Source organism: Dipodomys merriami, unplaced genomic scaffold, assembly GCF_024711535.1.
Source record: "Dipodomys merriami isolate MVZ:Mamm:240054 unplaced genomic scaffold, mDipMer1.0.p SCAF_24, whole genome shotgun sequence".
In the NCBI taxonomy this organism is placed as follows: domain Eukaryota; kingdom Metazoa; phylum Chordata; class Mammalia; order Rodentia; family Heteromyidae; genus Dipodomys; species Dipodomys merriami.
The window spans coordinates 13,824,429-13,848,033 of record NW_027203826.1 but is presented as its reverse complement, the minus strand read 5'-3'; the positions used below and the strand labels follow the sequence as shown (position 1 = coordinate 13,848,033).

Sequence of the window (23,605 nt, the reverse complement as noted above, 5' to 3'; positions counted from 1 at the left end):
CCAGGGTTATATAGGGATGAGCCACTGGTGCCCGGCAAATTTTTTTTTTCACTATTATAAGGTGATTTTTGAAAAACCACCACCAATCAAAAATTTAGAAATTTAACATGGCTCCTTTAGGATACTTTGACACTTCATGAAAGTGTCAAACACATGTACAAATATGGATTGAATCATAGGTCTAAGAGGAAAGGTCACTTTGGACCTAGAACATCCTGCTTTTTATTTAGTTAGTTTTGATTACATCAGGGTTGGAAGTCAGGGTCTTACACTTTACTAAACAGAAGTTCTACTCTTGAGTTGGGCCTCTAGACCTTTTTCTCACTGATTAGGATTTGTGATAGGGTCTTGACTGCTGTTATATCTAGAATGACAGGCATAGGACACATCCAGCTTCTTCCACTACAGATGGATTCTTGTAGGTTTTTCTGCCACAGCTGGCTTTGAACAGTGAATTTCCCCATCTCTGCCTCTCAACATATCGTGGAGCTTTATACTTTGATCAAACCACTCTAAGACTCTCAAGCCCAAAAGCAGTTTTGTTTCAAATATATCCATTTTTGTTTAAGAAATATAAGGAGTCCAATTTCTTACTTTACACAAGTTTATTTTTATTATAAATTCACTCATTTTGGACCCAGCATGTCCTTTGGTTTCACCCATTCTTCAAACTGCTCTGCAGTGAGATAGCCCAGCTCTATAGCAGTTTCCTTCAAGGTTGATCCTTTTTTGTGTGCAGTCTTAGCGATCTTTGCTGCCTTGTCATACCCTGAAGAAAAAACAGACAACAGCAAGATTAATAATGAAATCTGTTTTTCTAAACAAAGGTGATTATCACTGCTTACTTGCTATTGGTGTTATAGGCCTCTTAGATGATATATTTCATTTTTAAAATATATGTGATTATATTAACAGCTGCCATTTCTCACATAGAATAAAACTTTCACTTTTCTTAAGGGATACAGACTTAAAACATATCCCACCTCCTGCAACAGCTCTGTTCCTAGAATGAAGCTGAAGCTGAGATCTGAGGACTGTGGGTCAAAGCCAGCCTAAGCAGGAAAGTCCATGAAACTCTTATATCCAATAGACCACCAAAAAGCCAGAACTGGAGCTGTGGTTCCTGTGGTAGATGGCTAGCCTTGAGCATAAAAGCTCAGGGACAGTGCACATACCCTGAGTTCAACTCCCACGACTAGCACAAAAAGAAAAAAGAAAATTACAACACTCCAGGACTGCAGAGCGTACAGCACTGCCCCAGCGGCAGCTGTGTAGATGGCCGTGGAGAGGTGAAGAGTGCTCTCAGCAAAATTGAGCAGCCAGGGCTCTGGGGAGAGCAACACCTGCTGAGCTGCCTCCCAAGCCGGCCTCTGAACTCTCCACTGAAACAGCCCTAAACCCTGGCCTTCCTCAGGTATGAGGCACAGTGATGCATATTAGTTACCCCAGAATTCTCAGGCTGAGGTAGAAGGATTTTTAGTTGGGGGGGAGGGGGTGGGAGGGCTGGTGGTAAATACACACACACACAAAGATCTTTTTTATAAAAAAGATCTTTTTTTATAAAAAGGTAGGGACTGGACAGTTTCCTAAGTTATTTTGACAAAATGTGGAAGGAACTATGAAAAGAGAGGGAGGGAAGGGAGGGAGGGAGTTAGGGAGGGAGGGAAGGAAGGACAGCCCATGAAGAAATATGAATACAAAGCACTAAAAAGATCAGGAACTACCACCAAAGGGAAGCCTGTCCAGGCAAATATGATAGTTAGGAAAACCAGGTGTTACCTATCTGTACACAATAACTAGTAACCATATGTAGAACAAGCCATGGGCACGGCAGGTTCTATTACTGAACTGAAGCTGCAATGCCTGGTATGGTGATGAGGGGAAGCCAGGAGGCTCAAGCTCAGCCACCTGGTTAGCAGTTTGCCCAGCCTCCTTTCCCTCTACCCCCAGGTATGTCTCACTGCATATTAAACTGATTCCACAAAAAGACTAGTCACCCAGCTTCAGGAGTTTGTTCTAAGTCCTTTAGCAATACATTCTGATGAAACAGTTCTCCTACAAGTCATTGGGATCCCCCTGTAACTTTCTAGGTGGATGATGATATATAGAATTTTAAATGAATCAAAATATCATTATCACCCTTACTACACCAAAAACTAGAACTACCTAAAATATCAGAGCTACCTAAAATATCAACTAAGCTCCAGACTGAACTGAAACTACAGCTAATAAGAAGCCAAGAATATAAAATCTGCCCTGCACATTTAGGGTTATACAATGTTTTGTGTGATTTTCTGGGGCAAGGAAGGCAGGGTTTCCTGCTTGCTGGGTAGATACTCTACCACTTGAGTCACATCCCTACTTCCTTTTGCTTTTAGTTGTTTTTTGGAAAGGATCTCACATATATACCTCAGAGCTAGACCCAGACTCCAACCTTATCATCTGCACCTCCCATGTTGTTAGGATTATAGGCATGAATCACCATGTTCAATTTGTTGAAGTTATAGTCTTACTTTATGTATGGGCTGGCTTTAAACCATAATCCTATCTCTACCATCCAAGTAGCTGAGATTATAGGTACAAGCCACCATACTCAACCTTGGAATGCTTTATTGTCATGCCAAATGACTGCATCATAACTTGTTCTAAAACAAAATCAAAGACTTGAGCTACTAGTCTTTTTTAATAAATCACAATATTACACACAACAAACTGTAATGAGTGCCTCAAAACCTACAAAAGTCTAAACAGCCTATTTAATGGAGATTCCATTAGGCCACAATCAAAGTCTGTGTGTTTGATTCTACTTAACGAAATAGTTATCATTCTGGAAATGTCTTGCAATACAAAAGCCTAAGCTTTACATAAAATATTTACATTTTCTTTCCTTTCCTTGTAAGTTGTACACACAGACATGTTTTCTCTAAAATGACAACATATCTGAATTAGATAAAATTACAAATCAAAGTATTGTGGGGCATCCACAGAAGACAGATGACTTCACATCATTCCTCAAGTCAGTGAGTGCCACCTAGTGCTACAACTGACCAAGAGCTTCCGAAACAGCTCTCCCTCCTGTTTGCACCAAGTATTTAGCATCTGAACCCACCAACACTACTAAGTACAATATTGCAGAGAATGGAGCACAGTGGGTCAAGTTTTTGGAAGAACTATGACACCTTGGATGGTATACATTTCTCTACAATTTCCAATGTTTTAAGATATGTTACTTAAAAAAAAAATCCAAAAGGAATTTACTGTGAATATTGATCCAGTATGCTCTTCAATTTTTTTTTAATTTAACTATTTAGTTCTACACTACAATTGATATCCTTTTTTATTTCAAAATGTTTAATGGAATGAAACTAAGTTGTTGTACGATAAAAATTGGCCTATCTGTGTGACATTCTTATTCCTTGAAGCCATACCTATGTGGGGATTGAGAGCCGTCACCAACATTAGAGATTCGCTCATGAGCTTGTTGATTCTTTCTGTGTTGGCCTGGATCCCCAGCACACAGTTGTCTGTGAAGGAAACAGCAGCATCGCCCAGCAGCCTGGCTGAATGCAACACGTTTTTAATCTATCAGAGGGAGAGAAAGAAAGAGAAACATCAATGAACCTCAACATTTTCTTTGTGCCCAATGACATATTACTTCCAAGTTCAATAGTAATTCTATTACCACTGAAACCTAGAAATTGATAAAATAGGGACAAAGTATCTTCCATGCAGGAGGAAGAGCAAAGGTACAGAGGCTATGAAGCTCAGTGTGTGCTATAGACAATTGTTATGGCTTCCCGGTTCTGAATAACTACCAAGATTTTTGTGCTTAACAAAACAAATACTCTGGCACTTGAGTGCTTGGCCTTGCTGCCCACTGTCAGTTGGAGGGTGGACTGATGCTTTCTATTCACTCCACTTCAATAACATCTACTTCTGCTCTGTGTCAGTGGCTCATGCCTATGATACTAGCTACTCCAAAGGTTGTAAGCAGAAGAATGGAGGTTTGAGGCCAGGAAAGTTCACAAGACCCTATCTAAAACACACTCAGCAAAACACAAGGCTGGAGATATGTGGCTCAAGTTGTAGAGCAGTCGCCTGGCAAGCAAACAAACTAAATAAGACCATGACAACCTGAGTTCACACTCTAAAATGATCACTAACCCTCCAAAAGAAGGAAAGAAAAGAAGGGAAAACAAAAAGAAAAGAAACCTGGCTTTTGATGGAATAAATCTGCTGTTGTTAAATTCCCCAAAGCAGGGAGCCAGGTGTTGAGGCTACTTCCAAAAGTAAGTAAGATCTGCTTCTTCACAAAAATTCTGCTTCTTCACATAAAAGCTGAGTGTACTGGTGTACTTCTGCAACCTCAGCTATGAGGGAGATATAGGTAGGCTTGGCTGGAGGCTTACCTCAAGTGGTAGAGCGTCTGCCTAGCAAGCACAAGGTCAGAGTTCAAAAGAAAAATCACAAAATAAAAAAATATATAACCAATATTCCTTCATCATCACTTCAAAATAACTTTTCACATAATGTCTAAATGAAATCGATTGGTATGTGGTGGCATTTTTTTCTTGGTAACATTTCCCTTATATACTAAGATATGTTGACATCTATCCTTTGACATAAAACTCCTCAATGTGGGAACTACACTTCCAACAAAGGATTCAAATGGAAGACATTGGACTTTAAGGTTTAAGTTAAAACTAATGACTTCATTGTAAGGCAAAGGTTGATTATTTTCTAGTAAAGCTAACTTATTTTTCCTCCCCAGCTCTCTTCCTGGTCCCTCTTAGGCTGTACTTGACTGGTTCTGACTCTCTCACATAACTTATTAATATTATATGCCATCACACTGCTCTTTTTCCTTCATCCTGACAAAGATGGCACAAGATAGATAACATCTTCTTTCATCGGCAATAAGTAAGAATTGTATCTACAGATATCAGGCTTCTAGTGTTAAGTTGTGAATATGACCTACAAGCTAAAGTTTCTGAACTCTGTTTTGGTCTATCTTTTTTATCTGTCACTAGAACATACATTCCATGAAGCAAAAGAAAAAAATATGTCTTATAAACTGTAGTGAACACCCATACGGTGTTATATAGAGCAATAGCCAATAAATATTCAGTGAATTCACTCCATAGGCTTCATATTTCTATCAGATTAAAATCAGACTTTATGCCACATACCAACAAGCAGTAAACCTCTTGTATATTTTAGGCAGAGCATTTTACACAAATGAAAGAAGAAATGATAACACAGCTTCATTGTCTCAAGTAAGGGAAACTGGATGAAAGATGATACCAACTTGCTCCATCTTTGCAAAGAAGAGAAAAAGAACAGTGTAGGTGGAACCAGTTTTCCAAAGCAAGCAGAAGAGAACAGGCGTGCGAGGGAGGAAAGGAGGGACAGGGAGAGAAGCAGGGATGAAGTGTTAAAGAAAGGTGAACAATGTCTCAATGAGAGAAAGTCAGTATCAAATGTCCTAAAGGAAGAATGCCAGACGTCATAAACATGGGCTGAAGAGTTTATGGAAGACGAAGACATATGTAAGCATAGGTACAAGGGCTGAGGTGAGACCATTGCCAACACAATAAAACAATGGTTTAGCTGTCTTTGGTTATGAAGCCAGGCTTGCTGGGTACCAGATGACTTTGACAGCACCAAAGCAAAGCTGACAAGGAATAATTTGCAGTGGGCTACAGGACTGGGGATTTCCAGCTACACACTAATGTCAACAATGGGACAGAATTTGGAGGATCAATTTATCAAAAGGTATGTGAAGATTTTGATATTTCAGTAACCTTGCTTGGAATCAGATACCAACTGCACTCATTTTGGCACTGCAGCTAATTATCAGTTAGATCTCACTGCTTCCATTTCTGCAAAAGTTAACAACTGTAGTTTAACTGGAGTGGGCTATCTTCAGACTCTGAGGCCTGGTGTGACGCTTACACTGTCTGCTCTGGTAGATGGGAAGAGCATTGATGTTGGAGGCCATAAACTTGGGCTTGCCCTGGAATTGGAGGCTTAATCCAACTGAAAGAAACCTCTGGAAATGCACATCAGGTGATTTGGCCATAATATGTTTCCAGTGTGACCAGCAGGCTTTTTCTTCCTCAAGAAAGCGATCAAAACAAAGGATAGTCTAAACAAGAGCTGTATTTTAAATATTAGACAGTTACTTGTTAACTGGTTTCTAGTTCAATTGGTTATCTAGTTATCAATGCACAGTCATGCAGTCATATATACATTATTTAAATGTATTTAACTGTTAAATGCACTACCAATCAATAATGAAATAGACCTTTATGAAAACTGTACAGTTGTGTGCATGTTTGTTTTTATGTTCTTTTAACACTATGGTCATTGAATGAAATAGACTAGTGGATGTTTAAAAATGACGTTAAATATCTTTTTGTTAAACTTAGCCATCATTAGAATTACTTTTATTATCCAACAACATTACAAATTATGAATAGAACAAATATACATTAAAAAAGGCGGGGGACAGGGCCAATTTTTTTCATCTGAACTAGGGGAAAGCAGGGGACAGGGCTTCAGGGGAAACTTGCTTTTTTAATGTATGTTAAAGATTTAACGAATTTATTAAACATCAATAACACTACAAAGTAATACTGAGTTCAAAATCTGACTTCCAGTCTCAATTGATTGTAGTTCTAGTTTCTGCGTGAGCAGCAGATGGTGGTGGCCTGGGAAGCGTAGGTTACAGTGGTAAGCCCATGGGCCTCAGTGGAGCTGTAGCCCTGCTCAGTAGAAGCCACAGTCAGTGACACGGAGGCCCAGAGGAAACTTGAGGATAAAGCCCAGTTAGAACCTCAGCTTTACCCAATGTGGTCGGAATGACTGTGGGAGCTGGGCCCTCAGCCCTGCAGGGGAACGGTCCTGAGGGTGGTTGGGGAAACAAGAAGTGTCAGTGGACAGCTCCTCATCTGTGTTCAGGGTGGGCTGAGAGTTCCTAAGGGGAACAACAACTTCCTGTGGCATCACAGGGTAGGAGGTCAGTGCGGGGCAGACTGTCAGTATGAGAGAGCATTAGGTAACCCCGAAGATTAGTTCCCAGGAGGGAAAAAGTACCCTTGGGACAATCCAGCCAAGAACTGTGCTTATGTCTTGAGGTCAAGGTCAGAGGACAGACACATTTGGCAATATAATCAATATCTGTGCTCAGAGTAAGGCCTGTTTACTGATGAAACTTTTGTTGTTGTTTTGTTTTTAGTTTTTATTTGAGGAGGTCTGAACCTATTTCTGGTTACTGGTATCCTCAGCAGTAAGGGACAAAGAAAAAACTTATATATCCTACTCCCACAACTGAAGAGGAATTTGTCCAATTTGAAAATAAAAGTCAACATGTCACCTAATCTATAAAAGCTATCTTTCACAGCATAGTCCTACTATTAAGGTTATTCCTCTAGCATTAGTAAGTGACTGACTTATTGCTATTTATCCCATCAAACTACCTGTAACTGGGCTCTTCTAAAAACCTTTAAAGGAGAAACAAAAGACATATCGATGAGCCTTCAGTCAAAAAATATTAAAAATCACACTTGAAGCTTACCATCATGGGCTTGAAAACATTCAACTCAAAATGCCCATTGCTGCCTCCAACGGTGACGGCAACGTGGTTCCCCATAACCTGGGCCGCAACCATGGTCATGGCTTCACACTGAGTTGGGTTCACCTTGCCTTTAAGGAAACCACAGAGATAGCATCTCATCAAATACGCCCTTGAGATTATGTGTTCAGTCAAATAACAAAAGAAGAGCATTTACTATCATTAAATAAAGGAAGACATAAAATAAAGCACAGCCACGCATAATGAAACAAATCCAAGGAAAGGGGAGGAGTAGCCATGAACGGAATCATTCAATAGCTAATGACAAGCCTTATACACAAGTATTACATACAATTCTCCACCTTCATGGTTTTCATTCATTTCATAAATATTTATGCAGCCAGAGTACAATAGTAACACCCTAAATTCCCAGAGATCAGCAGCTAGGAAATAAGCTGGCAACTGAATAGATAAGGAGTAAATAACAGAAGGACCAACTGCTATGGGAACACTTTCGAGGGACATCTCACCAATGCCTGAGAAGCTTCCTGTTGAAGTGGAACTCTCTCTTCACCACACGAGTCTACAACTCTACAACCCAGCAACACTCTGGCAATCTCATATTTGAACTAAACAGTAGATTCCTCTGACAAGTGTAAGGTCACACTGGAAAGATGACTTCCTTGTTTTTTGGGCATTTTTTAGTGGTTCTCCATTCCTCTTTGGCAGGCAACTTTGGATTTGCAAGCAAGTAAACCCATGTGCCAATTTTCATCAAGAAGTACTTACAAGCAAGATCTATTTTTGTTCTATATCTGTACAATGAATTATTTTTTGGTAAATTTTTTTCTCACTGTCAAACTACTTTGTTGGTTTGAATCCAGCAGACTGGCCTATAAGAGATCTTTGGTGTGGCTCCATCATCTGATATATTGATAGCTCCACTTTATTACCTGCTATCAAGGTAAGTTCATATTCTCTGTCTTCATCTTCAGTTACCATACAGTGTTAAATAAGTAGAGCCTTTTAGCTTGCTACATCCATGATAAAGTCACCTATTAGTCATTAAATGCCACTGTTCACCATTCATCTGCCCATACTATCCCATTAGATACAGTGATTATCAAATGACCTGCTGCAATGCGAACTCCAGTGTCCCTCAACTAACAGCTCTAAAGCCCGTTGGTGAAACACGTAGAGTCTGTTACAACCTGTTTTTTTTTTCAACCCCTGTTGATCACTTTAACAGCCTATTCTAGAATTCTCTTGGCAATGGACTGTGAAGAACAGAGCTATGAACACTTTCATTACATTACATTTCATTACATTAGTAGGAATCAAAATACATGCTATGAATTCAGATTCTTTTCCCTCACTTGTCAGGTGATGTTTCTAAACTCCTGATACACAATGGCCAACACAGAAATAGTGAGCAAGTATGCCTCCTATGGGCACAAGTGATTTTAAGTGATTTTAAGACTAAGAAAACAAAAACATGCTTGTGTCAAAAGTTGCAAATGCCTGAGGTCAAGTTCGCATCCCGAAGTTTACTAGTTAGGTGATTACCTGGCATAATACTGCTTCCTGGTTCATTTTCAGGCAGGATCAGTTCTCCCAGCCCCGACCGGGGACCAGAGCCCAGAAAACGAATGTCATTCGCTATCTTCATCAGACTGCAGGCTGTAGTGTTCATGGCTCCACTGAGTTCCACCAGAGCATCATGAGCAGCCAGAGCTTCAAATTTATTTGGAGCAGTGACAAAAGGCAAGCCTGAAGAGAAGAAAAATATAATTAAACATGCCTATTTTCAGCAAGTTAAATAGCTCTAGTATTAGCTTCAGTAGAGAGTTAAGTTAAACAGTTCCAGTAGAACAGTTAAATGGTTCCAGTACAGGGAAAATAGAGAGGGCTGAGAGCTCAGGGGTAGACCCTTGCCTAGTACGTGCAAGGTCCCGCATGTGATTCTTAAGTATACAAACACCCCGCCGGCCCCCCCCACCCCTCCCCCACACACATACAGTTAAACTTCAGACCAAAAAATGCTTATTTTAAGGCTCACACTTTGTCTGCTTTTCTTTAAGAAGTCCCAAAGAACTACAAAATATCTAGTTGAAAAGATTAAATAACAAATACATTATACAAATTGGAAGCAAAACTACCATCCTATTCAAGCAGATGTGAAGACTGTATATAATTCACTCTGCTTTAGTCCACAACTCTATCCTATACACGTGGGATTTATTTTTACTTTCTCTGTCCACTTCATTCTACTCCATTCTTTTCTATAGCCAGGAATCACCAAATCCTGAGTGACTAGGGACCTACCATGACCTAGAATGTTACTCTCCCATGTCTAAAAAATTTTAAACCTTCATAATTTAAGCCCTAAGACATAATCTCTTTCCAATAAAAAGTGATTTTAAAAATCATCTAGAAAGCTGTAATATATTGCATAATTATCTGACTCTAATGACAAGATTTAAAAAGTTATTAATACAAATACATATCACAGCATGACACTGGAGGAAAAATGAAGCCATTCTACAACATAACATTCAACAACTTTCTCAGTAGTCTGCTGTCTCTATTTACTTTGAAAATTATACTTCAAAACAGCTTTATAGAAAAATAACTGACTACTACCCCACAGACACCAAAGCTAACACTGGTAAATGTTAGGTGCCTACTGCACGAACTCCTGTTAGGGCAACCTTTAGAAAGTAAAAGGATCAACTTCAACATGGGCCTATTTCTGAGCTGCAGAATTGAAGGCAGAAACATCCAGAAAATCTATAGAGGAATGTACTGAAAATGAGCAGGAACTCAAGATCACTAACCTGTGAGCGCAGCCACTTTCGCAGCAACCTTCTCAGCAAAGCCAATTCTAGTATTTAAACCAGTACCTACAGCAGTGCCCCCAGCTGCCAGCTCATAGATCCTTGGCATGGCAGCTTTAATTCTCGCCATTGCATACTGCACTTGTTGAACATACCCACTGAATTCCTGCCAAGAGAAGAAAATTGAAGGGAGAATAAATCTCCTAATGACTTACCAGGTACTCTAGTGGCATTAAACAGAAATTTAAAAATACACATTTCAAGCCAGGCATCAGTGGCTCCTGATCCTACCTGTAATCTAGCTATTCAGGAGGCTGAGATCTGAGGATGGAGGTTGCAAGCCAGCCCAGGCAGGAAAGTCCGTGAGACTTGTATTTCTAATTAGCCATTAAAAAGCCAGAAGTAGAGCTGTGGTAGAATACTAGCCCTGAGTGCTAAGGGACAGTGCCTAGCTTCTGAGTTTAAGACATAGGCTCAACATACACACACCATAGCACCCTTATACACACAGTTCAGATACTAAATTATAAGTTACTCAAGTAGAATATGTCAGTCTATGTGATGAGCAAATACAGGGAAGGATGAAGATTTGTAAACCTAAAGGTATGACAATATAACTAAAAATATGTTGTCTGTTTATAATTTAATCAGAAAGCAAAAGAAAAACATAACATCTAAACTTGATGAAAGAATGATTTCACTCTATTCAAATATTGTTTTATTTGCAATCTACTAAATCAACTGAAGTGATTTTCATTTTGTATTTGATATATCCAGATAACTTTGAAAAAGAAAAATACGGAATATTCTCCAAAGAAAATGCAAACATAGAAGCGTTATCCACACAATTTCACTTTCACACTAGAGAGGAGATGTGAGGAGACTCCAGGGACATGAAAAGCTAAATGACTCACTTGATAGTTCAAGAAATCACAGTGGAATGAATAGGTCTAGAGCTTTTCAATTCTGCTATAATGACACTGCTTCCCAAACTATGACATAGTAAATTAAATACAACACACAATTTATGTTTTTAAGCAAGGGCCCTTGTTAACAATTATGCAGGGGCAAAAGGCATAAATTGGCATGACTTAAAGGCAAAACTTAACTGTAACCAAAGGTATTATTACACAACATTTTTGCCCTGCTTAAAAATGCTGCAAAACTATAAATACTTTTGATTTATATTAGTATTTCACTGTTCTTAAGAAAACATTTCAAAAGTTCTCCTTGCGGAAAGAGTGAATCATTTGGCCTAGGATCATTCCTACACACCAACTTCATCTACTTGTCTTACAGAATATATTTTGCCAGTCAAAATATATTTGCAATAATATCAAGCATAAAAGCTTCTGATAAAAAAAAAAAGCCAAACAGAAGGACAGAATTTTCTGTCTTAATAGGTAGAATGATGATTTTACTGGCAAAGTAAGACTTAGCCCAAATGAATGCTAACAGTGTGTTTTCCAATAAGAACTAGAAACCAGAGGGAACAATAGTTGCAAATACATAGACTGTTTCTTCCTCAAAATTATGAACAGTACTAAGAGCCAGTGATGCAGAGAACTCATACAATGTCTTAAGCAGTAAGGTAACCCAGTAGGTCTCACTTAATCTGCCATTTAATCTAGCCCTTGTATTTTGAGTTTCCCTTTATTCCTTCTATAATTAAATGAAGATAAATGATCAAGTTTTCTTCACTGTTTGCTATCATCTATACAAATTCACAATTGAGAATCTAGCCATGTTAAGCAGCAGCCAAATTCTCATCCTCGCCTCACTGTTGTATGAGACTAGGTAACTATCATTTGACACTTATTAGCATATACATCCATCTCTTGATTTGTATAATTTCACTTCCCAAGCTGGCATGTGAGCTGAAACAAAGTTGATTCATTTTTATATTTTTTCCCTTTGGAATATAGACTGTTAAATATTCTTAAGATGCTGATAAAGAAATATAGATGTACTTTCTGGAGCTGGCACAATGGATCAGACTCTAATCCTACCTGAGATTGAGCAGGATTGAAATTTGAGGCTAGCCTATGAAGAAAGTTTACAAGACTCCATCTCAATCAATAAAAAATTAAACAAAAAAATTAAAAACCAGGTATGGTAGTGGTGTCTATCATCCCAGCTACTTAAGAAGTATAAATAGAAGTAAACAGTCCAGATCCCAATAGGCAAAAAATGATATCCAATTCGAAAATAAATCAAAAATGACTGCGGGCATGGCTCAAGCTCTATAGCAAGCACAAAGCCTTCTAACAAAACCCTAGTACCATCAAAAATAAAAAATCCTGAACAGCTTCTGGAATCTTGGAGAGCAATATCTCTTTCACATGAGTAATATCAATTATTACTTCAGAATAATAGCAATTATTTAGAGAGTAAATGGCCAAAATAATTATACAAAATAAAATCTATCTTGTTTAATTACTTTAAAGGTAAATATAATTAAATAACCTAATTTAAGAGAGACAAATAAAGAAATCATTGCTGGAGATTATTGAGAGCTAATGCTAGTAAGTACTTCCTATGACCAAGCATGGTTCAAAGGATGGTACATGATGGGGCTGGGAAGGTGGCTCAGTGGTAGAGTGCTTGCCTTGCATGCATGAGGCCCTGGGTTCAATTCCTCAGCACCACATAAGCAAAAAGAAAAAAGCCGGGAGTGGCGCTGTGGCTCAAGTGGTAGAGCGCTAGCCTTGAGCTGAAGAGCCGAGGGACAGCGCCCAGGCCCAGAGTTCAGGCCCCACGACTGGACCAAAAAAAATAAAATAAAATAAAGGATGGTACATTAATCCATTTATTAGGATTTCACAGATATTCTACAAAAGAGAAGGTATTTTCCTTATATTACAGCTCAGGAAAGTGAGGCACACACACATCACATCATTTTCCCTAAGGTTACATAGCTTGTATATAGCAAAGCAAAGACTTGAACCTGTACAGCCTAGCAGAGTCTGACCCCACTGTCTGTACCCACAGTATGTCAGTACACACTGTCTCTGTCTTAAGTAGATGTCATTAATAAATGAAACAGAACTGGCTGGTTAATAAAAAACTGTATCTGTCACTGAACTTATTGTCATAAATTTGACATTTTTCAAGCAATACTGATGATTTATATATACTGATAAATTGAACAAAATTAGCCCAACTCCTATACCTGCCCTAGAGTCAGCGGAACAGCATCCTGAGTGTGAGTACGCCCAATTTTGATGATCTCTGCAAACTCTTTGGACTTTGCACTAAGAGCATCATGGAGCTTCTGCAGTCCTGGTAACAGCACTTCATGAACTTCTACTGCAGCAGCAATGTGCATTGCTGTGGGGAAAGTGTCATTGGAGCTCTGTGGAAAAATTTTCAAAAGTGTCCAATATTAAACCAAACTCAGTGGGTTACTTAAGGGCAAATAAAAAGCAACCAGGTTTCCTATATGGAATGCACTCGGACTCTATCCTGAATATATTTCATTTATAACCAAGTATTATGCATGCAATACCCATTACATCTGCTTGCTAATAAACAACAACAAAGCATAAAAGTACAGAACTGAACAATCACATTTAAAGGTAGCAATAACATTTTACATTCAATCTCTCATAAGATAAATTTCATAAACTTATTACATCTCAAGAATATTATCAAGGAACATTATCTTTTTCACACGTAGACGTGACTTCCCACAGTATTTGGGATTGTTGGTGTGTGTGTGTTTAAGTGTGTGTGTGTGTTTAAGTGTGTGTGTGTGTGTGTGTGTGTGTGTGTGTGTGTGTGTGTGTGTGTGTGTGTGTGTGTGTGTGTGTGTGTGTGTAAGCCATGGCCAAACAGTGTAGACACTGTGCTCTTTCTGCAACTCCTAACCCTGTAATTTTAAACTATGATGGCATTGTTTAAATGCATTTATTCTTTACATACTTGTTATCAAAAGTATCAGACCACTTACAAAAGAGGGAAGAACAGTGAACATACATGTACTAAGTACCTAAACTCAACAATCAATGTGCATTCAATGCATAGAGCCTCATGGCATCTATAGCTTCTCCCTTTTCCCTCATCCTACTATATACAATGCATTATCCTGAGTTACCAAAGAATATGTACTAAAGAATATGTAAAAAATAAATTCATAAATTAAAGGGAGGTACTAGATTTCAAAATATGTGATGAACTTTCCTTTTCCTTTTACTTATTTTTTAAATTTTCAACTCTCATGAAAGCTTTTATTCTGAGAATGAGAGACTAAAAAGCATGCAGCAAGCCACAGGAAGGAAATCCTGCTATGTAGAGAAGAGGAAAACATATTTATACTACCAATAAGAATGAATTCCTTGTTAAGGTTATCTGGCAGCACCTGATTCTTCCCTGTGCACTGTCCTTTGACAGTTACCTTCTGAAAGGTCTTTCTCATTTGTTGTCTTTTATAGCTCTCTCTAAGGCATACTGGACAACATGTATACCACCTTGCATGTGCATGAATGTTACAGTTCATTCCAAATTTTGTAGATCAGAGGTGTGCAAGTTGCTTTAAGGGTTAAACAACCCAGGCTTTGCTCAGTCATGTAATTTGTTTAGCAACACACACACACACACACACACACACACACACACACACACACACACCAACAATCCTGCAAAACCTCTGTGCTTCTGGTTGGTTTAATGAGTGCAATGACCTTTAAGGGTTAAACAACCCAGGCTTTGGTCGGTCATGTAATTTGTTTAGCAACACACACACACACACACACACACACACACACACACACACACACACACGTGTCTACACACACACACACACACACACACACACACACACACACACACACACACACACACACACACACACACACACACACACACACACACACACACACACACACACACACACACACACACACACACCAACAATCCTGCAAAACCTCTGTGCTTCTGGTTGGTTTCATGAGTGCAATGACCAAAACCTTATGCAATGAGGTCTTCACTTTTGTGGTACTCTTCCCAAAAATGTAAACCCTCAATCTAATCAGAAGAAAAGGACAGGGACACCACATCTGAGGGACATTCTACAAAACACAAGACTAAAGGGTTAAAGGTCCTGGCAAAGAGCAATGTGCTATGGAGTCTCAAGGGACAGAGACAAAAGGCCAAGAAACCATGACGCACTAGAAATTCTGCACTTCTGTAACATCGCTTTTTCCAACCACTGCTACTTTAAAAAAATGACAGTTAAATTTAACCAGCATGACAATTTACTGGTTTCACATGAAAATTCAGTGACTAAATTAATGTGTAGCTTAGCCTGAGTCTTGGAGGAATAAAGGGGCATCAGTGAAAAACAGGAAATTCTAAAACATTCTGTTGCTTGTTTAACAGTATTGTGCCCTTGTTAATTAACATTAAGAAAGCTGGTGAAATCTAAACTAGCTTTGCAATTTTTTATTATGTATTATTTTGAAAAAAACTCTTTAAATGAAACAATAAAAATATGCATGAATACTAAATTTATGTCTTTTAAATATCTTTATATCCTTTTGCAAAAATATCTTTATATCCTCTGCAAAAATACATTAGCTAAAGAACTCTCCTTGATAAAAAGTGTGGGCTTGTCACATATGAACAACTCAGGTAATGTGTATGTAAAGCAAGGAGAGAACATATACCTACCTGGCTTTTATTTACGTGATCATTGGGATGCACAGGGTCCTTGCTGCCAAGTTTACCTCCCAACATTTCTATTGCTCTATTGCTAATGACCTCATTTACATTCATGTTTGTCTGGGTTCCTGATCCAGTCTGCCACACCACAAGAGGAAAATGATCATTTAATTTACCTTCGGCTACCTGCAGAAAAAAAAAAAAAAAAACAGTAAAAATGAGCATTTTTGAAACAAGACATACTCAATAGTACATTTACCTACTTTAGTAACTGTGATTAAGTTAAGCTTACTCAGATTTAAAAGGCTTCTTTTCATATACTAACTGACTTGCTAGTGGGTTCAAGAGTTAAATGCCACAGTTCAACAAGTCTAACTGCTGCTTCATGTTTCCCAACCTGGACACTTTACAGCATGACATATTATCTAGTTGAATGGCATGACCATCACTGGCTTTAATAAAAATATAGGCAAAACCATTGTTCTTATTTTTCTCAATCGCTTTCTCTAAATAGAATGCTGCCTATTAAGACTGGAAAATATCTTAAGTTCTCAGATATACGAATTGCTGGTGCTCACCTGAAATATCCAACAGATGTTCCCATCACTGTCAGCATGAAAATGAATGGGGGACTTAAAAATGTGAGTTCATGAATAGCTCCTTCACTGCATAGATGCCCAATGGGTAACAATTGCCAAATATGGGAACAAGCACTGGCTGCCTAGGCTTGCCACTCACTTTGTTATGTTTTTATATACTCAGTTCATGTATTATTAGTTTGTGACTATAAACTTTCTAAAAGAGTTAATTTCATTTTCATAGTGATTTTAGACTAAAAAGTCAGAATACACTTGAGAAATCTTATTACTTTGGTTCCTTTTAAAATGATTTTTTAAAAACTTTTCTAATATGTATTGTAAATTGGTGAAGTTATATCCTTCACATAATTACCAAATCATCAACTAATTTTAGAAGGAATCATTTATTCATAAGACATCCATTTTAAAGTGCAAATAGTGTCTTCAAAAAACTTTCCTAGATCAATATATTAACAAGAAAATTCAAGAAGCTTAAACAGTTATAAAATAATTCAGAATTTCTGTTATAATGTCAACATAGTAATATCCTCACAAAAACACTAATATTGCCATCATGAAATTCATTAAGCCAAGAATCATAGAGCCTCTTTCCTCCTAATAGCTTATTACCACCCTGTGGAAGACAGGGGGCTAAGGGCATTAAGTAAACACATTTATCATTTCTTACCTCATCTGCTGCCTTCATTATTGCATTAGCAAGCTTGGGATCAAGACCATAATCCTGGTTTACTTCAGCCGCTGCTCGCTTCAGGATACCAAAAGCTTTAATGACTGGGATCTAAAATTAATCAGAAAATATCTCAAATTTGCAATTTTAACTAAATACAAAAGTTTATTATTTTATCTAGATCTAAAAATCCAAAACAGTAACTTAATTATCATTATAGCATTTGAATGTTTTAAGTATATAATAAATCAAGAGAACCAAACAAAAATAAATATGCTGTGTCTTTATATATATATATGTATATGCTTATGTCTAAAATAGGTACACATGTACATTACTTATATATTCACATATATTCAAAGCAATAGTCGTGGTACTTTTTAGGTATACATACTGTAAAGTGCTTATTTTATACAGTATATATTAATAACCAGCTGCAACAATCATTTACCAGGAAGAAACACTACATTTCTTCATTGAATCACATGCTGCATTATAATATTGTCCTTCTCTTAAAATAAAAACAATAAAAACAACAAACAGGCATGGTAGTGCACACTTATCCCAGTGTGAAGTAAGGGGATTGTGGGCTCCAGAGATGCTCTCTCAAAAAAAACAACAAAAAATAAACAACAAATTTAACTTCTAATTACTTGTGAGATAAGTAGTGTTGGGAATGGATATCATTTTACCCTAAAGTAAAAAAGCAATAATTTTAGTTAGTAAAGATTTGAGAGTAAACTTCTACTAGTACTCTTTGTTTTTGTCACTATCAGTATATGAACTCAGGGCCTCACATTTGCTTGGCTTGCTTGCAGGGCTGATGCTCTACCATGTGAGCTACATATCCAGCCTGACTTTTTGCTAGCTATTTTGGAGACGGTGTCTTCTGAGTAGCTGGGATTACAAGTATGAAAACTTTTAATAAGTTGATAACTAATACATGATACAGGACCATATTTTCATTTGTTAATATTCCAATCTTCATTTTCTGATCCAAATTACTTCACCAAACTTTAAGGGATAAATCAAAAACTTATGATGAGATTTCAATGAAATAATCAAACTTTTTTTTTGTCAGACAAGTAAATTCCTGTCCATGTGTTCATGTACAAATTAATAATAACAATTATGGCACAGATTCCAAACCATATTTGAATGAACAAAAAGCCAAGGGAGCTGGGAGCCAGTGGCTCATGCCTGTAATCCTAGGTACTCAAGAGGCTGAGATCTGAAGATTGAGGGTCAAAGCCAGCCCAGTCAGGAAAGTCCTTGATACTCTTATCTCCAATCAACTAGCAGAAAACTAGAAGTGGTTCTGCGGCTCAAGTGGTAGAGCGCTTGACTTGAGCTGAAAAGCTCAGCGACAGTGCCCAGGCCAAGTTCAAACCCCACAACTGACCCCCCCCCAAAAAAAGGAAAAATTAAAAAGCCAGGTGCCAGTGGCTCATGCCTGTAATCCTAGCTATTCAAGAGACTAAGATCTGACAATAGAGATTCAAAGCCAGCTCTAGCAGGAAAATTCATGAGATTCTCTTCTATTAATTAACCACCAAAAAGCCTGAAGTGGAGCTGTGGCTTAAGTGTTAGAGCACTAGCCTTGAGCAAAAAAAACTCAGGGACAACGTCCACATCCTAAATTCAAAACAGTTAAAATCCTTGGAGGAAAATCAAAATAGGTAAAGCAGAGAAAAGAATAAAAAAATATGACATATGTATAAAGCTGACCACAATAAGTTTAAGTTGAAAGGCAAAAAAGGAACAAGGGGCCACAGAAAGTTTATTCTGAATTTTAAGTAAATAATTTTTGAATATTTTAATACATTAAATGGAGGCAAATGGTTCACAAGATAGAAATTTAAGTTAAAATATAAAAACAAATAGGAATTTAAATTCCTACAGGAACAAATATTATGATAATGGGTTAGACCACCACCAAAGCCATAATCAATGTCAATCAAAACTGAGCTGGGCATTGGGGCTCATGTCTGTAATTCTAGACTCTAAGAAGACTGAGATATGGAGTTTCAAGGTTCAAAGACAGCATAGGCAGAAAAATCCACCTTCAATTAGACAGCAAAAAAGGCTAGATGCATGGCTCAAGCAGTAGACCACCGTACTTAAGCAAGCCAGTCAAGTAAGCATGAAGACTTTTAAGCCCCCAAACAGTCCCCCCTAAAAAAAATACCCCACTCTCTACCTGAATGGAATGACTGACCCTAGTGATTATGGACCCATAAAAATGGAAAAGGGGCCGGGTGCTGGTGGTTCAACCTGTAATCCTAGCTACTCAGGAGGCTGAGATCTGAGGATCATAGTTCAAAGCCAGCCCGGGCAGGAAAGTCCATGAGACTCTTATCTCCAATAAACCACTAGAAAATCAGAAGTGGCGCTGTGGCTCAAGTGGTAGAGTGCTTGCCTTGAGCTGAAGAGCACAGGGACAGTGCCCAGGCCCAGAGTTCAAGCCCCATGACTGACCAAAAAAAAAAAAAGGAAAAGGGTCACAAAATAGACTTTTAATAAACATCACTAAAATAAGGGAGCACAAAAGATCACTGGGGAGAAGGAAAGGATTATGACGTTCTTCATTTTATTCATGAGTGAAAACGTGTTCTTTAATTCATATTAGATATTCACAATCTCATCACCTGTGGTGATATATTGGTTTTGTTTTCCTTTGGCCTTCAGATACAAAGGGTTAAGATTAATCATAGGAGAGTTCAGAGTCCATGCAGGCTATTTGATATTAATAAAGCTCAGGAAATAAATATAGATGAAGCTAAATGTAACTAAGTTGATACTCCTACTGTCCTTCCTACCTTTCACAGATGTGTGATCAGAAGCCTGCCCTGTCTTTGAAACCGTAGCAGCCATCAACCACACACTCTCAGAATCACACACTTGCTGACAAGACAATCAAAGCATGAGCCACATTTACTTTTTCAATGTCTGCTGGGGCTGACGAACCTCCTAAATCCCAGGAGAATATTTTGGACACTCTTTGCTACCCAAACACAGTCAGATCCTCTGCTTACCTCATCCTCAAGCATGCTATACACAGCAATGACAAAGAGACATTTTTCTATGATTTAGCTGTTTGTCATAAAATTCTGTAAAGCAGTCAGAATTCAGCCTTTAAAGGCTTACAAATAAGCTAAAATATGGAAGTTAAAAGTTTATTGGGAAGATGACTAGTAAACAATACCTCACCAAATAAAGTCTGGCTACTTCTAATCTTACTAGCCTCTCCTGCATGCCTACATGACTATTTTGCACAGCAAGACTGAGCTTTTTGGAACATCTCTTCACATCTCAACATCTCTGGAAGCAGGATAAATTTTACAATCAATCAATGACACAGCTCAACTGCAGCCTCTTCTCTGTCAGTACATATTTTTCCATCTTGTAGCTAATGGCACCTTACATTTAACACAATGTGTCAGTAAGTTTTCTAGTTATGAAACATTTAACTATTATTACATGCCAGACACAGTGGAGAATAATGCTCTGACGTATTTGTGTATACTTTTCTGGAAACTAAGAGGAAGACAGCAAATATAACAATTACAGAAGAACCTTAAATTTTAAACGTTATTTTTAAAAAAGGAAAACAAAAATCTGAATATTGACATAAAATCTTTTCAAACTGTAATATCTTAGTAAAACTCCCATTAAGAATAAGAAAATGATCATTGGGATCTAGCAAAAAATTGACACTATTCAAAGCAACAATTCATAAGTAAACTAAAACTTTGACATTTTAATGAGAGGACAATCTGCTACTCACGAGCCAGTTTTCTAATAATTTTGTATTTCAACTCTGCAAAGTTTTATTTATTTATTTTTCCAGGGCTGAGGACCGAACCCAGGGCCTTGCGCGCGCCGGGCGGGCACCCTTCCGCTGGGCTAAACCCCCACCCCCTGCAAAGTTTTATTTATAAGGTGACTCCTTTACCCAAAAACAAGGCACTGTTTACACCAAAGTCACTTACTGGCATGCGTTCCGTCACACCTCCAATCTTAAAGTTCATTGTCGATCGCACAGTCTGGGCACCATAATACTTATCATTTGGTACCTTCAGTTCACCAAAGGTATCATATTCTATCCGGAAGGAATTCTGGCTCGCCTAAAGACAAGGATAACACACTGTGAGAGTGGGAAAAGAATCCTGGTATCAAAAGGAATCCTAACTTATCAGCTTTATGATACTTTGTGACAGTAACTCACAAATCACTAAATTAGAGTGCATGCATGGGCAATGGAAGATGGGCTGGGACAGCTCTTAGCCTTCTCAAGGTGACCCAAGCTGAGAAAAGCTAGGGATCCCCTCTCTACGCAAAATGAACAGAAACACATCCAATTTAAGGAGTTTAATCTTGAAATTAAACCATTACCCACAAGAAGCTCATGGACCCTAAGTTTTCAGCAAGATCACTTCAACCAATAAGCTGGACACAGTGGCACTTAGGAGGTTTAAATAGGAGATGGCCGGTGGTGGGTGCTCGGGCAGAGGTCGGGGCTTGAACTCAGGGCCTGGGGACTGTCCTTGTGCTTCTTTTGCTCAGGCTAGCACTCTACCACTTGAGCCACAGCACCACTTCCCGCTTTTTCTGTTTATGTGGTGCAGAGCAATGGAACCTAGAGCTTCGAGCATAATAGGCAAGCAAGCTACCACTGAGCCCCATTCTCAGCCCACCAGGAAATCTTAAAGAGAAAAAAAGAAAAGAAACAAAGGCTAAGCATGTGGCCCAAGTGAGAGACACAGACAGGCACAGACAAGAGCATGAAGCTTCATGAATACAGTTCTGCAATGAGCGGTTATCTTTCACATGTCTCTCCCCTCTGAAATAGGGAAGCAAAGTACACTGAATGAACACTTACTACATTGGGTCCCTCCTGTGCAACTTGAGGAGTAGCTCTAAATAGTTCAACTTTTACTTAAAAGAAACCCGGACGTACAGACCACGTACCCAAGGCCTCAACAGAAACCCGGACGTACAGACCACGTACCCAAGGCCTCAACATTACTTGAATATCAGGACAGGGTTTGAACTCACATCTGGCTGCCAACCACCTGTTCCACTTGGATGGCCAGTGAGGAACTGCGCTCTCCCTAAAGTATTAAGTCCTCAAACTTCCTTAGCACCACCCACACAGAGGTAATTCTTTACCAACCCCGGGCTGCCGCGGGCAACGCTCTGAAGCCACCCACAGGGCTGAACAAGGGGATCAGGTAGACCTTGGAACCGGCCTTGCGCCTTCTTCAGCTGTCTTTCTAAATTAAAGTCCTGACTCAGCCAGTTCGGTCCTCCCAAGTGCCAAGCACCCTGCAGAACACCACCCCGTGTTGATGGATCCCCCTACCCGCCATCTCGAGGGGCTGAACGCAGTTCAGTCCGAGCCTGGTGGGGCACTCTGATCTGGAGGGCACCCCGCCCGGCCCGCCCGGCCCCGCAGGCGGCCAGCACCCCAGCGGGCCGGGCAGGGGCGCAGCGGGACCGCAGCCGGGGCGTCCCGCCCGTCCTGGCCGGTGGTGGGCGCTCGGGCAGAGGTCGGCAGCGCCGGCAGCTCCCCAGGCAGCCGGCGCGGGCGCAGAGCCCAGAGCCCGGCTCGGCGGGGACGCGCGGGGCGCCCTCGGCCGGCTCGCGGGCCTCCAGGCCGGGCCGAGCCGAGGAGGGCCAAGGTCACCGCGGGGCAGGCCGGAGCCCCAGGCCAGCGGCTCACCATTCGAGCGCCGTTCGGGGCCCACGGCGGGAGGACGGCTGCGCCACGCCAGCCCGGAGCAGAAGCGGAGGCCGGAGGCCGCGGGAGGCGCCGCGGCCGCAGGAGAAGGCGGAGTGCCCGGGACATGGTGCTCGGCAGCGTGGGAAGAATTTAGGGGCGGCTTTGGCCACACCTTCGGGCCCTCTGTCAGTAACTATTTCGCCCGCGGATTTACCCTATCAACAGCCTCGAACCCAACCGCGGGGCGGGACTAATCATAAGTGGCCAATAAGGAGGAAGGGGGAGGGTTAACTTCCGAGGGGTTTGTAGTGCGGATGTTTGAAGCCCTCGGGTTTATGGGAAACTACTGAGAAAGGAATTATGGGTAAGAAGGCTGGGGTTCCTTGGAGCGGGACTGTCAAAAGTGACTGATCAGAGGCTAGGGTTTTAGCTGTGGAGCCATTGATTGGTTGGAGATATATACATATATATAATATATATTATATATATATACGTAACATATAATATGTATATATAGGGTTAGATATATGATCAAAGGCT

General features: G+C 39.5%; 1 protein-coding gene across 1 annotated transcript; it reads right to left on the bottom strand.

Moving 5' to 3' along the window:
* Positions 1 to 586: 586 nt before the first annotated feature.
* Fh (fumarate hydratase) lies at positions 587 to 23,247 on the bottom strand. The gene is made up of 10 exons (XM_070034265.1): positions 23,066 to 23,247; positions 21,333 to 21,467; positions 17,341 to 17,451; positions 16,084 to 16,260; positions 13,586 to 13,768; positions 10,414 to 10,579; positions 9,143 to 9,346; positions 7,580 to 7,707; positions 3,429 to 3,582; positions 587 to 769 (listed from the first exon to the last, which is right to left on the bottom strand). The coding sequence occupies exons 1-10, from the start codon at positions 23,189 to 23,191 to the stop codon at positions 627 to 629; spliced, it is 1,527 nt and encodes a 508-aa protein (XP_069890366.1). The 5' UTR covers positions 23,192 to 23,247; the 3' UTR covers positions 587 to 626.
* Between the last annotated feature and the right edge of the window lie 358 nt (positions 23,248 to 23,605).

Bases quoted from the DNA above. Each gene is read 5' to 3' on its own strand.
- Fh (XM_070034265.1), bottom strand. From the start codon at position 23,191: ATGTCCCGGGCACTCCGCCTTCTCCTGCGGCCGCGGCGCCTCCCGCGG. The intron at 21,468-23,065 runs GTGAGCCGCTGG...CCTTGTCTTTAG, and splicing joins CCCCGAACGGCGCTCGAATG to GCGAGCCAGAATTCCTTCCG. The intron at 10,580-13,585 runs GTATAGGAGTTG...TTCTCTTGGCAG, and splicing joins TTCCGCTGACTCTAGGGCAG to GAATTCAGTGGGTATGTTCA.